Raw genomic sequence first — 14,186 nt, 5'->3', positions numbered from 1 at the left:
ACAACATCTCCCGCTCTAGAGGCCGCAAAAAACGGCCCGGGAATCATGCACGATGCACGCACGTAGATGCCAACGACAACCACCACCAACCGCTCATCCCCGCAAGACTTTCAACTCAAGAAGAAGCAAAAAACGAGAAGAGAGGAGGACAAGAGAAACCTCATCATACATTTCTATAACTCGGGCTGCCCGCCACCGACGAGCGGATGCGTCTCGAACCACTTCAGAATGACCTGGTAGAGGACGAGCATGGTGCCGCTCTGCACGCTGGTCCACACGCCGCGGGGCCCCACGCCGCGGAAGCAGCCCCACAGCCCTTCGGTCTTATAGATCATGCGCAGGCCGCGGATGATGGACGACGTGTCGAGCGTGGCGGCCGAGTGGGCGCGCAGCGTCGTCGAGGGCGAGGACGTGGAGATGGGGCGCTGCTGGGACGGCGGGATGGGTCCGGAGGCTGGCGGCGCCGTCATCGTGTGTTTTGCTGTCGTGCCGGACTTGGGCGGTGTGCTCGAGTCGGCGAGATTCGCGGTCTTGCTGCTTGCTACTCCTGCTGGTGCCGTCGTGTCGGGGCTCTGTTGCGTTTGGATGCGCGTTTTTACCACGTCGAGTGGACATGTTATGACGCCTGCCATGCCACCAGCCGTCGCGCCGGTCAAAATCTCCAGTGGAAGACCAATGTCCTTGGACCCAACCCAGGCCTTGGCCATTTTTCGTTCTTGTTCATAAAAGGCGAATTGAAGGGCGGAGAAGGGAAGGTCGCGCGCCAATGTTGCCTTGAAGCCGTGGAAGAGCGCGTGCCAACCTTCTGTCCGCACAATTGTGCGTGCGGCATGCCATGTTCCTCGGTAATTGTAACCAGACTTGAAGTAGGGATTGTTGTAGCGTCCTTGGAGTTGTAGTCGTGTCTTGAGGACTTCTGAAGGGACGTATAGCGGCGCGGCGCAAAGATCTGCGATTAAGCCTGTTGTGCGAGCAGGGTGAGTAAAGGGTCCGGATAACCTCAAAGGTCTGCCACTGACCTCCTGTAAAGTACGCGATGGGTGGCGCAATGCCCACGTCCACCATTGCCCGCTTTGTCCATTCGTATGATCCAAAAAAGATGACGGTGCCTGAGAAGGAACCCAGGAACGCTGGTATCACGCCGCCGTACAAACCTCTAAGCAAACCTTCTTGACGCCAAATTGTGTAGTATGTCGAGCCCATTGAAGTGTACTTTGGTGGCATGTGAGGGTCGCCTTGCTGCCTCGTTTTAATGGTGTCCAGAGAATGCATTAGCATATCACCTGTAGTGCCGCCCAAGCCACCAGCCAGCATCGCCTACAAGTACCTCAATTGTCAGCATCTTGATTCTGCCTTGGATCATTGCCTTCTTTTGAAGTGCCTGGAAAGAGAATCTCCCACATGAATGTAAGGCGGCCGCACTGCCTCATAGTCATCCTCGTCGGCCTCGGCTGCGTTGGCAGTCATATTCCCAGCGTTGGCTTGTCCGATATCGAGCGACCTGCCCTCCCGTCCATTGTCTATTGATTGCGCCTTTGCTGATCCGGGCGAGGTGAAGAAGTCAGCCACGCGGGCAAGTACCATAGAGGACTAGACGCTGGGCGCGGTGCGTCGGTGCTTGGCGCGGAAGGAATCTGTTTTCTCTCGCTCGAGGCGGCGGGTGGAGGTGAGGGAGACGGGAGGGCGCAAGAAGGAGCTTGTCGTGGCAGATGGGTGCGAAATGGGTTGAAGTGGATTGGTTGTGGGTGCTGCTGGGACCGATGTGGGTGGCTTCGTAACATTATTTTCCGCGGGCCGGCCTTTTTTGGCTGCGCGTCATCGCTCCATCGGCATCACCGCCCTGGCTCTCCCGCTCTCCGAACTGCATCTGGGCTCGCGCCTCTACCGACATGGATGTTTGTCAGATTTCAATTCAGCCCTCGCTCGCACTCTAGCTGAACCTCTTTCAATTGACGGGGTGAATTGAATTGGCAGAATTTGCAATCGTCTGAGGATCCTGCGGGCAGAAAGACAACCAGATTCGCAGATGCCAGCTCCCAACTGTCCTCACCATTAGAACAGAAACAAAAATATTCTCCAGCAAGAACAACAACTGCAGCTAGACATGTATCGTCCATGTTGCGCTGCTTGGCGACTCGATGGCCGCACGCGACGCGGGGTTGCTGACTAAGTTGTTTATGTTTCTTACCCAAAACGACCAGCTTCCCATGTCGCTCGCGCGCTCATCACCCACCACCAGACCCACCACTGTCACTTGCTTCCACCGCCATTTTGAAGCTTCCATCCTTACCTCAAACATCGCCTCTGTCGCGCGACTCCAGCCATACTGCCGTCAAACATGTCATCGTGGCTCCAAAAGCAGCGCAAGGCCGAGCTTGCGTCCCTAGCTGAAGAGGCAGGCCTCACTGGGTACGACAACACCGCCCAACGACACGTCGAAGCTCTTCGCACATCTGGCTTGAGACCTGATTGTTTGCAGATTTGAGGGTATGCTCAAGGAAGAGCTCGTCTTTGCCCTCGACGACCACTTGAAGGAGAACTCGTCCCGCCTCAACGGCCAGAGCGCATTCGCCGAGTACTATGGGCGCAATGGCTCGCCGGTCAAGAGAACGCGCGCGACTGCGCAAGACCAAGACATTGAGCCTCGCTCTACGCGCCCAAGGAGACGCACCACGAGAATCAAGGAAGAGGTCGACTCGTAAGTGCCTATGGCGGGGTCCACGTCGCGTCTCAACAACGCGTCAAGTGTGACTCGAGCTGACGATGCGCCTGCAGAGATGAGAACCCCAGTCCTCTAGCCAAGATCCCCGCAGAAGAGAGGGCTGTCGCTACGCGCACCCCTCGCTCTGTTCAACGCGTCGCGGAACAAATTCCTCTGCCGCCATCTCCAGCGATTGTAACCAACGTCATCGAGAACCAAACAGCCGTTGTGCGAAACCGATTGGGCGACGTGTGGGCAAAGTCGGGCATCATCGAAAAGGTCCAATTCGTTCGCGAAATGCTGAGCTCCGTCGTGGGCGTCGAGTCTGCCGTGATTTCGGTCGAGGCGATTTACCTCCAGAGAAAAGTCATGCCTTGGCAGTATGCTTTTGATGTACCCGCATTCGGCTTGTTGGCTTCCAACTCACTGGCTGTACACGTTCCAAACTTTTTTGCCCTCCTCACGGGTGACTTTTGGGGACCGTCATTGCTGTGGGCCAGCACCAGCTTTTTCATTCCCCTCTTCTTTGCCTACTTTTTCAACTTTACGCTTCAATCTGGCATCTCCGAAAAATCGGCGTACCGGACCGACCCTTTAACCTTTAATGTCGTCAAGGCCCTGATTTCGTATATTGTGTACTCTCAGGGGGTCAAATTCGCTGGTCTTGTTGGCGAACAATCGGCTACCGTTGTCGAATCCGCTCTGCCGGGTGGAACACACGGTGTCCTCATTGGCGCCGGCATTGGAGCGCTGGCAAGCCTGTATTCAGCCGCGTTGAAGAGGTAGAGCTTGAGGGGTGTTTTGGCTCGCCTGATCTTTCAGTCCCCCTTGTAGAATGTTCCCTTGCCATCTTTTCTTTGCGTCTACTGTCGAATTGCTCTGATTCCGTTTTGTGCATTTTGGCCTAGGACTTGGAGGGAAGATTCGGCGTCTTGCCAGTGGTGATGGAGTTGGACGGCGTTCCGGCTTGTTGCCCTATACCATCGGCCGGGAGTCTTGGGCTCACCATTCTTTTGTTCGAATACATGTTGGCCTCTCTGTTTGTCCGAGTGAATCGGTCATGTACTTGTACTCTTTCTCGAATGCTTGTTTTTTGAGAACTAGACAGCAGATTTGCTGCGAAACCCAAAGCTGTAACCCTGATATTTCAGGCGACCAGCCTTATCGATATCGCGATGACGTAGGCGCACGCGAGCTGCGTTGCCCCCGCTTGGTGTCGGTTATGTCGATAGCTACGGTACATTTTTGCCGTACGGGACAATCAAAAGATTACCTGCCTCAGTAGCATCGAGCTTCAGAGCATCGACAAAAGTACAAATCAAAATCTTGCTCAAGTCAAAGGAGTTGTCAAAGCCTACCTTGTCAAATCCTGCCTTTCGAAAACATGGTGCCCAAAATAACCCCGACACCGCTTTCCTCTCTAAGCATCAGCAAACATCAAATACCTGCTTGGCAAAATATACCCAACACCTCTTCTCAAGGAAAGCCGCTCATAATCTACCACTCAGCCTTCCCCGACAAAGCCTCAACACCAGACATCGAAGCACACCTATCATCTGTCGGCAACCTGGTGCCGCAATGGCGATACACGAGTCTCTCAACCACACACTTCCATAGCACGACGCACGAGGTGATGGCCGTTACCAACGGCAAGGCACGGCTATGCTTTGGCGGAGAGGGGAACGAGGGGCGGGTCGAGCCGGTGGTCAGCAAAGGGGACGTCATGGTGGTGCCGGCGGGGGTAGGGCACCGGTTGCTCGACGACTTGCAGGGTGGCTTCGAGATGGTGGGCTGCTACCCGCCGGGCTTTCACTGGGACATGTGCTACGGGAAGGAAGGGGAGGAGAGCCAGGTCGAGGCCATCAGGGATTTAAAGTGGTTGGAGAAGGATCCGGTGTATGGGGATGCTGGGCCGGTGCTCGAGGTGTAGGCGATGCTGAGAGTGGTATGACGATGGCGGTGAAAATAATTTTGATGTCGTCAGGGTCTGCGAATGCAAATGCCCGGGTTGGCGAGTCAAGATGATTGCAGACTTTGTTGAGACTTGGTTTGGGCTTGGGCAGCGAGCGGATGGCGATTTCTGACGTGGCGCCGAGGGTTGAGAGAAAAGGAGTGAAGTGAAGAGTAAAGTCTCCTGACCAAAACTTCGTCGCAGCAAAGAATATGTAGGACGGTGATATGAATGCGAAATGCAAAAGTGCAGTTGGAAGAATGGTGTAGGGCTGATGAAAGGCGGCAGTTGCCGACGTGTTGCCGTTGTATCGAGACTGACGCCTTGCGCCCAGCTCACATCGGCCTTACCATTACCTACCTGACTGTTCTTCATCCCTCTGTCCTATCGCCTCCCACTCCCCACAAACCCTTCTCCAACATTCCACGACCCTCGCCAGTCCGCCGAGGCACTCATCCACCACGTCCAACCCGTATCTACACGTCAACTCGACCGTCACCGCGCCGTCGCCCGCGACCTCCGCCTCACCCTCGAAGCGCGTGCGAATCACCCAACACCAACTTCCGCAACTTCCACGCCGCGTCCCCCCGCCTTCCCTTGAGTCCCGCCCTTCCTCTTCCCTTTCTCCCTCAGCCTCAACCTCCACTTTCTGTGTCGCTTCACCAGAACCCTTGGAACATCGTTGCACTCGTACTACAGCAGCCATAGCAAGGCCAAGTCGTCTACGTCGTTCCAGGGTCGAAGAGATGCCGTCGCCTATGCCGCCCATGCCGCCCAAAGATGACTCCACGGGGACGTAAGTGCGCCCTGATCAAGAGCATGTCGTGCTCACTGCTGACATTCGTAGGTGGATGTATCTGCAGGCCGGTGTGGACAGAATCATGGCCGACCTCCGCGAAGGCATTGATATGAAGCAGTACATGGGTCTCTACACCGCCATCCACAACTTTTGCACCCACCAAAAGGCCGCACAGGGTAGCAGTGGGGGCTTCAACACAGCCCATGGCGGCGGGGGTCACAATCGCGGAGGTGGTAAGTCGGATCAAGTTTGACGACGTTCCATCTAACTTTCAACGTAGCACATCTCCTGGGCGAGGACCTGTACAACCACTTAATCCAATACCTCAAAGACCACCTCAGACAAGTCCTCGAGGCGTCGACGGCTCACACCGACGAGGCCCTCCTCACCTTTTACATCAAAGAATGGAACCGATACACGATGGCCGGCCAGTACAACAACCACCTCTTCCGCTACCTGAACCGTCACTGGGTTAAGCGGGAAATGGACGAGGGAAAGAAGAACATTTACGACATTTACACGCTGCATCTGGTGCGATGGAAGGAGGACATGTTTTTGGCCACGCAAGAAAACGTCATGAAGGCCGTCCTTCGCCTGGTTGAGAAGCAGCGCAACGGCGAGACTATCGAGCAGGCCCAGATCAAGAGTGTCGTCGACTCTTTTGTCTCTCTTGGCCTTGACGAGTCTGACACGCAAAAGACCACTCTGGATGTCTACAAGGAGTTTTTCGAGAAGCCATTCTTGGAGGCCACATCGACGTACTACAAGGAAGAATCGGCTCGCTTCCTGGCCGAGAACAGCGTGGTGGACTACATGAAGAAGGCCGAGTCGCGCCTGGATGAAGAAAAGGAGCGGGTACCTCTGTACCTGCTGGACGACATTATGGTCCCGCTGATGAGGACGTGCGAGACGGTCCTGATAGCTGACCACTCGCAAGCTCTCCGTGAAGAATTCCAGCTGTTGCTTGACCAGGACCGCATTGATGACCTTGCGAGGATGTATAGGCTGCTTGCTCGTATTCCCAACGGCCTCGACCCTCTCCGCACTCGTTTCGAGAACCACGTCCGGAAGGCGGGCCTGTCTGCCATTGAAAAGGTCGCGACAGAAGACCTCGAGCCCAAGGTCTACGTCGAGGCTTTGTTGGAGGTCCACACGCAGTACCAGGACCTCGTCAACAAGGCTTTCACCGGCGAATCCGAGTTTGTCCGTTCGCTCGACAATGCGTGCCGAGAGTTTGTCAACCGCAACAAGATTTGCAAGTCCGGCTCCACCAAGTCCCCCGAGTTGCTCGCCAAGTACACGGATGCTCTGCTCAAGAAGTCTGGCGCAAAGATGTCCGAAGAGGATGACATGGAGAAGAAACAGTCTGAAATCATGACCATCTTCAAGTACATTGAGGACAAGGACGTGTTCCAAAAGTTTTACTCGCGCATGCTTGCAAAACGTTTGGTCAACACCAACTCGGCCTCGGACGATACGGAGACGTCGATGATTGCGAAGCTCAAGGATGCCTGCGGTTTCGAGTACACCAACAAGCTGCAGCGCATGTTCCAGGACATGCAAATTTCCAAGGACTTGAACTCGGCCTTCAAGGAGTGGCAAGGCGTAAACCTGGACGAGGACGACCGCAAAAACGCCGTTGACGCTTCGTATCACATTCTGGGAACTGGCTTCTGGCCGCTGAATCCGCCCACGACTCCTTTTGCGGCGCCTCCGGTCATTGTCAAGACCTACGAGCGCTTCCAAAACTTTTACGGCAGCAAGCATTCTGGTCGCAAGTTGACTTGGCTGTGGCAGCTGTGCAAGGGCGAAATCCGGGCCAACTATCTCAAGGTTCCTGGCAGCAAGGCGTCGCCCATCTTCCAAGTCTCGACCTACCAGATGGCCATTTTGCTTCTTTTCAATGACACCGAGTCAGTAACGTACGAGGAGATCCAAGAAGCCACCAGACTGGATAGCTCAACCCTTGACCCCAGCGTTGCCGTCTGCCTCAAGGCAAAGGTGTTGACCATTTCCCCCGACAACGCCAAGCCTGGCCCTGGCACGACCTTCAAACTCAACTACAACTACAAGAACAAGAAGCTGAAGCTCAACCTGAACATTGGCATCAAGTCTGAGCAAAAGGCAGAAGTCGAAGACACACACAAGACGATTGAGGAGGACAGGAAGCTGCTGATGCAGGTGAGTAGCGTGTTTTTCACAGTGCTTTTAACAAAACTGACAAGACGCAGTCTGCCATTGTCCGCATCATGAAGTCGCGCAAGAAGATGAAGCACCAACAGCTGGTCAGCGAGACGATTAAGCAAATCAGCTCGCGCTTCACCCCAAAGGTCGGTGACATCAAGAAGTGCATCGACATTCTGCTTGAAAAAGAGTATCTCGAGCGTTTGGAGGGCGAGGACGCAGATCTCGGCTATCTTGCATGATCCCTCGTCTTCTGGCCCCTCGGATTGCCCCGCCACGGCGAACTCGTCAAACCCAGACCGTACGTCAAGAGGCGAGGACAGTTTTTGGGAAGACAACGACGGCAGCATCCACCACGTCTGGTGCCTCTGCATCTCTTCCCGCTCGACTCTGCTCCTGTCCGTCGGCCTTTGGAGTAGGCTCTTCTTCCAGTCACCTTCACCATCGTTCTCTTTTTTCCTCTCCTCTTCATGATGCCCTTCTTTTTCTAGGTCATTTCCATTATCCCATGACTAGCACTTTTCTTCTTTTTTCTTCTTCGCCCGACCATCAACCAAATGCCCCTACCTCCATTCCTCTTCAACATGGGCCGTCGTCACAAAATTTTCAGCGCTGGAGGGAAGCAAGCAAAGGGAAAACGTATCCGGTCAGTGGATCCGTTCGTCATATCAATAGGGCTGGGCTGGTTGGGACTACTGGGGGCACCCCCGCGCGGGGAAGCGTGGCTGTAGTGTATAGACAGAAGAATGAGGGCAAAGCTACACGAGGTTGCAGTTGCAAGCATTTTATTCAAAAGGCTTTTTGCGTGGTTCGCTTTCCCATGGCAGCTAGCTAGCGGCAACAGGCACATGGACCGGGTAGCTTGAGGGTGCTAGAGAAGAGACAAGTAGGCTGGACGGGTCGTCGCCGGGCGGTTGCATCATGGGTTCATAGGTTAGTTGAAAGGCAGCAGGTGGCGGGTGGCAGGTGCTAGTAGCAGGATTGAATTGAGCTGCAAAATGTAGAGTGGGCTGCGCTGGCTTCGATTGCTTGTACTAAGTGTGCCTTTTTGTCCAGACAGACAGACAGACGTATGCAGACTGCATGGATAACGCACGACTGTGCCTATATCTGTAGGACTCGAGGAACGGATGAAATGATGTATAACCCTAATCCTACTCCTGACCTAAGCCCCAGGTATTGTCTATTCGTGACAGCCGCCACCTTGCCTTCTCCCCTCGTCCCACCTCCTTTCTCCCCCCGTGTAGGTACACACACCCTCTCACATCCACACCATCTCCTCCACACCTTCCCGCCCACCACTCACTCACCGCCTGTTCTTCACACTCCAAACGCTCTGCTCCGCACTCGCCTTGGCATCAAAGCTAAACAGCGTCGCGACATACAAGCCCACAAACCGCGCCGCCGTATCCAACACCCCGCCGCGCCCCCGCCTCGTCATCCCCCACGCCCACTCGCTAATTCCGCCCAAGAACCCCAGGCCCTGGCTTCCTCCTGCTGCGTTGCCCAGTCGGCGTCCGGAGCCTGTTGTGGATGATTGTGAGGTGGGGTTGCTGGTGGAGGGAGCAGAGGCGCCCAGCACGTGGCCTTTGCTCTGGAATGCGGATGAGGCCTTTGCGGGCTGCTTGGCCGCGTCGGCGGCGGCGCGCGAGACGGCGGCGCGCAGGGCTGCGGCGTCGGCGCCGCGGATCGTTGTTATGGTGGATGTGGGGGTCAGGATGAGGAAGGTGGGCATACTACATATCTATGTGTTAGCATGACGGACGACACATGGAGAGGCGGGAGTGTGTGGGAACAAAAGTAGAGAGGATATGGAGAGCCCGGGCAGTTTGGAGGCAGGAGGCAGGAGGTGTATAGAAAGAACTTACGCGTTAACGCCATACTTGCGCGCAATGCCCTGCTGCGCGTCGACGTCGACCTTGACGAACGCCAGCCGGCCGGCCGCCGCGTGCGCCGTGGCCAGCGCGTCGTAGATGGGCGCGATGGCCTTGCAGGGCCCGCACCAGTCGGCGTAGAAGTCGACGACGGTGTAGGTGTGTGAGCTGAGGATGGTGTTGAATTGCGCGGGCGAGGTGATGGGCGTTATTTTGGACATGTTGGTGGCTGTGGTTGACGAGGATGGTGTGGTGAGAGAGGTGTGGAGGACGGATTGGGATGGGTGAGAGATGATGTGGTGTTGGAGTGCGGATCCGGGGATTACGTTCGGCGATAAGAACGAGAGACGTTGCCGGGATGGCTGTGGGGAACTGAGGTGATCTGGGGTTGGAATCTGCATTCATTTCTCGGCACTGCACGTTGTTTTGATGCTTTGTTTTTTTTTCTTCTTCTGTGTAGACGTACGTACTTCTTGAACAATCACCTCTCACTGTCCTTTCGTTGTGCGATTGTACCTAAGCCCCCAAATCCGGAGCCCCAAGACTGAAAGACGACCAGCCCAACGAAAAGGCCAATCAGACGGACCAGTTGGGCTACTTCCTTTGCGCCTCCAAATGCAGCATCGAGTGAGGAAAAGGCCCAGACCCAGCATCGACCAGCCCGACGGATGAGCGCGTCTGGAGATTGGGAGGCGGAATCCGGTCCTCGCTCCGTCGTCATCCTCCTCCTGCAGACCTGGGGAGCTCCAGTCCACTGCACATCATCCTGTCCACTGCACCTCCTTCCAACCCTCGATAATGTCTAATGCTACATCTTCGCAACCCTCTACACGCTCCTCCTTCTACCACCCACTTGCTCCTTCCGCCGTCGACACGCTGCTCTTCCGACACTTGACCTAACCTCCGCCGGCCTGTCCCGCCACGCTTTGTCTCACCACCACAATCGAGATTCCATCATGGACCCTTCCCACGACTTACCCCCTGATTCGTATACCGCTCAGCGTCTTGTGCGCAGCCTCTCCACTCCAGTGCGCTCTCGCTCACTAACAGCACCATAGCAACATGCTACCCCCGAACATCTCTACCTGACGTCACGCCGCTGCTTCATAGGCCCCATCCCCGAAGGCTGGCTCAAGTCGCACCGCCGCGACTGGTACAAGCGCCACTTTCACATCAACTACTCGTCGCGCGCCGCCACCTTTTCTGCCGGCGAGACGTTGTCCTTTGGCCGCCGCCGCACCACCGGCCTCGATGCCAGCTCCTCCGCCTCGGGAGCCGCCTTCAAATCGAGCTTCCCACAACCGCGAGATGTGACACACAACGTCGACGGCGGAGCTGCCGAGGATGGAGACGAGCAGACGACGTCAGGCCCGGCAATCGTGGTGCCACGAGCACAGCAGGCTGACGGGGAAATCGTCAGCGAGGAGCTCGAGGGGCGCACGCGCTCGCCCACTTCAAACTCGCTCGCCCCAAGAGACAATACGCGGCGGAAGAAGGGCAGGCCGTCCAAGAGACGAGAGTCGACCGGCTCGTTTGTCACGGCGTCCGAGATTCCCAGCGCTGACATGAGCCCGCGCCCCATGAGTCCCGCGCCGCCCATGAGCCCGGTGCCGCGGGTATCCAACGGCGAGAGCAGCCTGCAGGTTCCACCGAGTTCTCCAGGTGGTGCTGCGTCTACCTCGTCTTTGCTACCCAGGGCTAACCAGAATGGCGCCGTAGACGCAGGCCGAGGTCCAGTCGCGGGTTCAGGGCGCGAGGGCAGAGCGTCTGGCCGTGGTGTCAAGTTTAGCTTCCCCAACCCGTCGAAGCGCGCCGAGATACAGGCAAAGGCACGGCTGATTCAGGCGCCCACTCGTCGTTTGACGCGCTTGCGCCGGAGCAAGATACAGCAGGGCATTATTGTCAAGATGGACAAGATGCTTGTGCGTGTCGATTCTACGCTGGAGCAGCTCGGTGACGACTTTGACGAGAATGCGGGACATCGGATTGAGTCGAGGACGACGGAGAAGTGGCGAGAGTACATGGTTGTGTGTAGGGAGATGCATGATGAGGATTCTGGAGCGGATTTTGTGCTGCAGCTTTACAAGACGAGGGTGAGTTTGAAGTAGAAACTCACGTGTGCTTTTTCTAACCATTCAGGTCATTCCCGCCGTCGAAGGGGCCAAGACTAGGAAAAAGGCCAAGTACGAGATACCACTTACAAAAAGAATTAGCCAAGTCAACCTCTATTCCTCTCTAGACAAGACAGTCGTAGTCTGGACGCCTTCGAGAAAAGGGACCAAGATCTATCTTATCCGGCCGCGTTCTGGACACAGCGCAGTCGAATGGTTTACTTTTCTCCGCAAGTTGCTCGGCTGGCAACGAGCCTCGGAGTTGCAGATAAACGTGCCGGATCTCAAAGTCCAGCTCCGTCTGACCAACCCATTCCAGGAGCTCGAGGGGTCGGAGGAAGTGGCCAAAGCTGCCGAAGGAAATGAGGAGGCTATTGCAAAAGCAGAGCAAGAGGAACAGGCCGTGGCTCGAAACATCATCAAGCGTTCTCTCGACCTCCTTGCCAAATCCAAAGAATATGGAGCAGTCGCACAAGAATGGGCCGAACGGGAGCGCATCGGTCTGGCGTGGAAGAGATATGACCGCCTGGAGTGGGTTCATGGAGCCAACGAGAAGAAAATGTACGGCTCTCTCGCCATGTCCAAGACGCACGACCTGGAGCTGCGACCCAAGAGCCACTATTCTACGACTGCCAAGACTAAAAAGGACAACATTCTGACGGAGCCGGTCCCCGTCGAGGGCTTCTTGATAAGATTGACGAGCCAACGCGGCGTGGACAAGCGACTGGGCAAGATGTTTTTCAAGCGGCTTTATTTTTCGACTCATGACAATTTTTTTATCTTTTCGAGACCGGCGAGAGCGTCGCCGCCTCCTCCGCCCCATTTCCCGAATGCCAATGGCACCAATGTCCCTTCTGCCAAGATGATTTCAGAGTCTATCCCTCTCATCTATGCGGTAGGTCTTTTCGCATTGTAAATGATTGATGCTGACTGTCCCAGGTCAATCCTTATCCGCTCAAAGATGGTGAAATAGAATGGCTTTCAGGAGATAACCCCATCGGACAGGCCGCTCTGACGCACCACGACCGCGATGCTGAAGATGAGAGCAAGCGGAAAGACGATCTGCTTCTCAAGAGCGACGGCTACATTAACCTCTGCAACGTCAAAAAGGTGCGTAAAGTGCACCGCGGCGCGGCTGCCGCCGACGAAAACGTCGAGGAGGGCTCCGACGTCGACTTTGACATGGACGTCAGCGACTCGATGGAAGACGACGGGGTGACGGGCGAGTTTGACGACCAACGCACCTTTGAGCTCGTCCTGCGCAACGGGCTCGTCATCCGGCTGCAAGCCTTTGACAAGGAAACCAAAAAGGAGTGGATGCACCGGCTGCGCGCGCTGGTCAAGTACTGGAAGCACCGCAGCACGGCAGACATAACCGCGTACAAGACGACCCGCAGCACGAACCTCGCCCTCCTCAACATCGACGAGGAGGCCGAAGCCTTCGTCGGCCAGTACGCCAGCAAGTGGGAGGTGTCGCACACGCACGCCTCGCCGCAGCTCTACCACCTCTGCGCCATCGCCCAGTGCCGCGCCATCCGCATGGCGGGCGTGCTGTACCGCAAGCCGCGCCGCCACGCCACCTTTTCGCGCTGCGCCGTCGTCCTCGCCGACTCGCACCTCCTCATCTTCCAGGACTCGCTCCGCAAGGCGACCGGCAAGCAGCTCCACCATATCCACCACGAGCACATTGCCAGCATCGATTTGAGTGGCGACAGCACGTACCTGTATGCGGGCTTGCTGACTGAGAACGATTTGCTGTATCGCAACCGCACGTTTGATAGCAGCAAACCCGGTTCTTCGGCGCTGCCGCGCATCTATCTCGAGGATGGCTGGACGAGCACCGATGATGATGCCATGACGTGCTTTGTCCTGTGGCAGGGGCGCAAGCGGAGCTTGTTTCGCCGCGCTGCTGCTGCTTCCTCATCTTCTGCTACTACAGGCGGTGGTGCCGGTCCTAACAGAACAGCAACATCAACCAGCGCCATCTCCGCCACGTCTGCCAACTCCTCCTCCTCCTCACCCAAACAAAAGAGCGGCACTGGAGGCGGCCGCTTCAAACTCGTCTCGCAGCTCGGCGTCCCCGGGTCGGCCGTGGTGTTCAAGGCGCGCAGTCGCGCCGAGCGCGACCATTGGGTCTTGGCTATCCAGACGGAGATTGATCGGTTGGTTGAGCTGAGGGAGAGGGAGACAGATGGAAGGGGCGCTGGGGAGGAGGTTAGGATTGTGGGGGGCGAGGGGGTGTGAGGGGGAGGGGGATGAACGGGGGAAGGGAGGGGGAGGGGGGAGTGGTAAGTAAATAGGCTGCATGGCATACGTTGGGCTTCACAGACGGGTAGATGATGGAGTGAGAGAGATTGGATTCGTCCACACATACACACACACACACACACACATCCACAAGAGTCTCTTTTGCCCGCACTATCATCCGCTGATCAACAGACAATACAATGACCAAACGCCAAACCACATAGATTGTGTATTCATGACAACATGCTGAAAGAGGAAACCAAAATTCTTATGCCTCGCGTCTTTTTCGTCGAAATCTGGACAGATACCGCCAAGCTAA

The 14,186-nt window shown here is 56.1% G+C and overlaps 6 protein-coding genes across 6 annotated transcripts; 4 read left to right on the top strand and 2 right to left on the bottom strand.

Annotated features, from left to right (window-relative positions):
- Positions 1–173: 173 nt before the first annotated feature.
- Positions 174–1,584, bottom strand: BKA78DRAFT_254491 (mitochondrial carrier protein-like protein; the record flags this gene model as incomplete). The annotated part of the gene is made up of 3 exons (XM_066884906.1): positions 174–961; positions 1,020–1,317; positions 1,402–1,584. The coding sequence occupies 3 exons, from the start codon at positions 1,582–1,584 to the stop codon at positions 174–176; spliced, it is 1,269 nt and encodes a 422-aa protein (XP_066741639.1).
- Positions 1,585–2,102: 518 nt separating this feature from the next.
- On the top strand, positions 2,103–3,931 carry BKA78DRAFT_171750 (uncharacterized protein). The gene is made up of 3 exons (XM_066883255.1): positions 2,103–2,409; positions 2,480–2,698; positions 2,776–3,931. The coding sequence occupies exons 1-3, from the start codon at positions 2,339–2,341 to the stop codon at positions 3,485–3,487; spliced, it is 1,002 nt and encodes a 333-aa protein (XP_066741638.1). The 5' UTR covers positions 2,103–2,338; the 3' UTR covers positions 3,488–3,931.
- A 154-nt stretch (positions 3,932–4,085) lies between these two features.
- Positions 4,086–4,631, top strand: BKA78DRAFT_255060 (cupin domain-containing protein; the record flags this gene model as incomplete). Its single annotated transcript, XM_066884961.1, has 1 exon — positions 4,086–4,631. One exon carries the CDS (start codon positions 4,086–4,088, stop codon positions 4,629–4,631), a length of 546 nt encoding a protein of 181 aa, XP_066741637.1.
- A 788-nt stretch (positions 4,632–5,419) lies between these two features.
- BKA78DRAFT_354673 (Cullin) lies at positions 5,420–7,877 on the top strand (the record flags this gene model as incomplete). The annotated part of the gene is made up of 4 exons (XM_066891775.1): positions 5,420–5,448; positions 5,500–5,684; positions 5,732–7,632; positions 7,683–7,877. The coding sequence occupies 4 exons, from the start codon at positions 5,420–5,422 to the stop codon at positions 7,875–7,877; spliced, it is 2,310 nt and encodes a 769-aa protein (XP_066741636.1).
- Positions 7,878–8,941: 1,064 nt separating this feature from the next.
- On the bottom strand, positions 8,942–9,730 carry BKA78DRAFT_354672 (thioredoxin-like protein; the record flags this gene model as incomplete). The annotated part of the gene is made up of 2 exons (XM_066891774.1): positions 8,942–9,371; positions 9,504–9,730. The coding sequence occupies 2 exons, from the start codon at positions 9,728–9,730 to the stop codon at positions 8,942–8,944; spliced, it is 657 nt and encodes a 218-aa protein (XP_066741635.1).
- Positions 9,731–10,188: 458 nt separating this feature from the next.
- BKA78DRAFT_373208 (Pleckstrin homology domain-containing protein) lies at positions 10,189–13,864 on the top strand (the record flags this gene model as incomplete). The annotated part of the gene is made up of 4 exons (XM_066892760.1): positions 10,189–10,516; positions 10,568–11,602; positions 11,649–12,515; positions 12,560–13,864. The coding sequence occupies exons 1-4, from the start codon at positions 10,466–10,468 to the stop codon at positions 13,862–13,864; spliced, it is 3,258 nt and encodes a 1,085-aa protein (XP_066741634.1). The 5' UTR covers positions 10,189–10,465.
- Positions 13,865–14,186: the final 322 nt, after the last annotated feature.

Source organism: Phyllosticta capitalensis (genome assembly GCF_038381095.1).
Source record: "Phyllosticta capitalensis strain CBS 128856 chromosome Unknown BKA78scaffold_8, whole genome shotgun sequence".
NCBI lineage: Eukaryota > Fungi > Ascomycota > Dothideomycetes > Botryosphaeriales > Phyllostictaceae > Phyllosticta > Phyllosticta capitalensis.
Note: the sequence above shows the minus strand (reverse complement) of the source record. Positions and strands in the feature narration are given on the sequence as shown.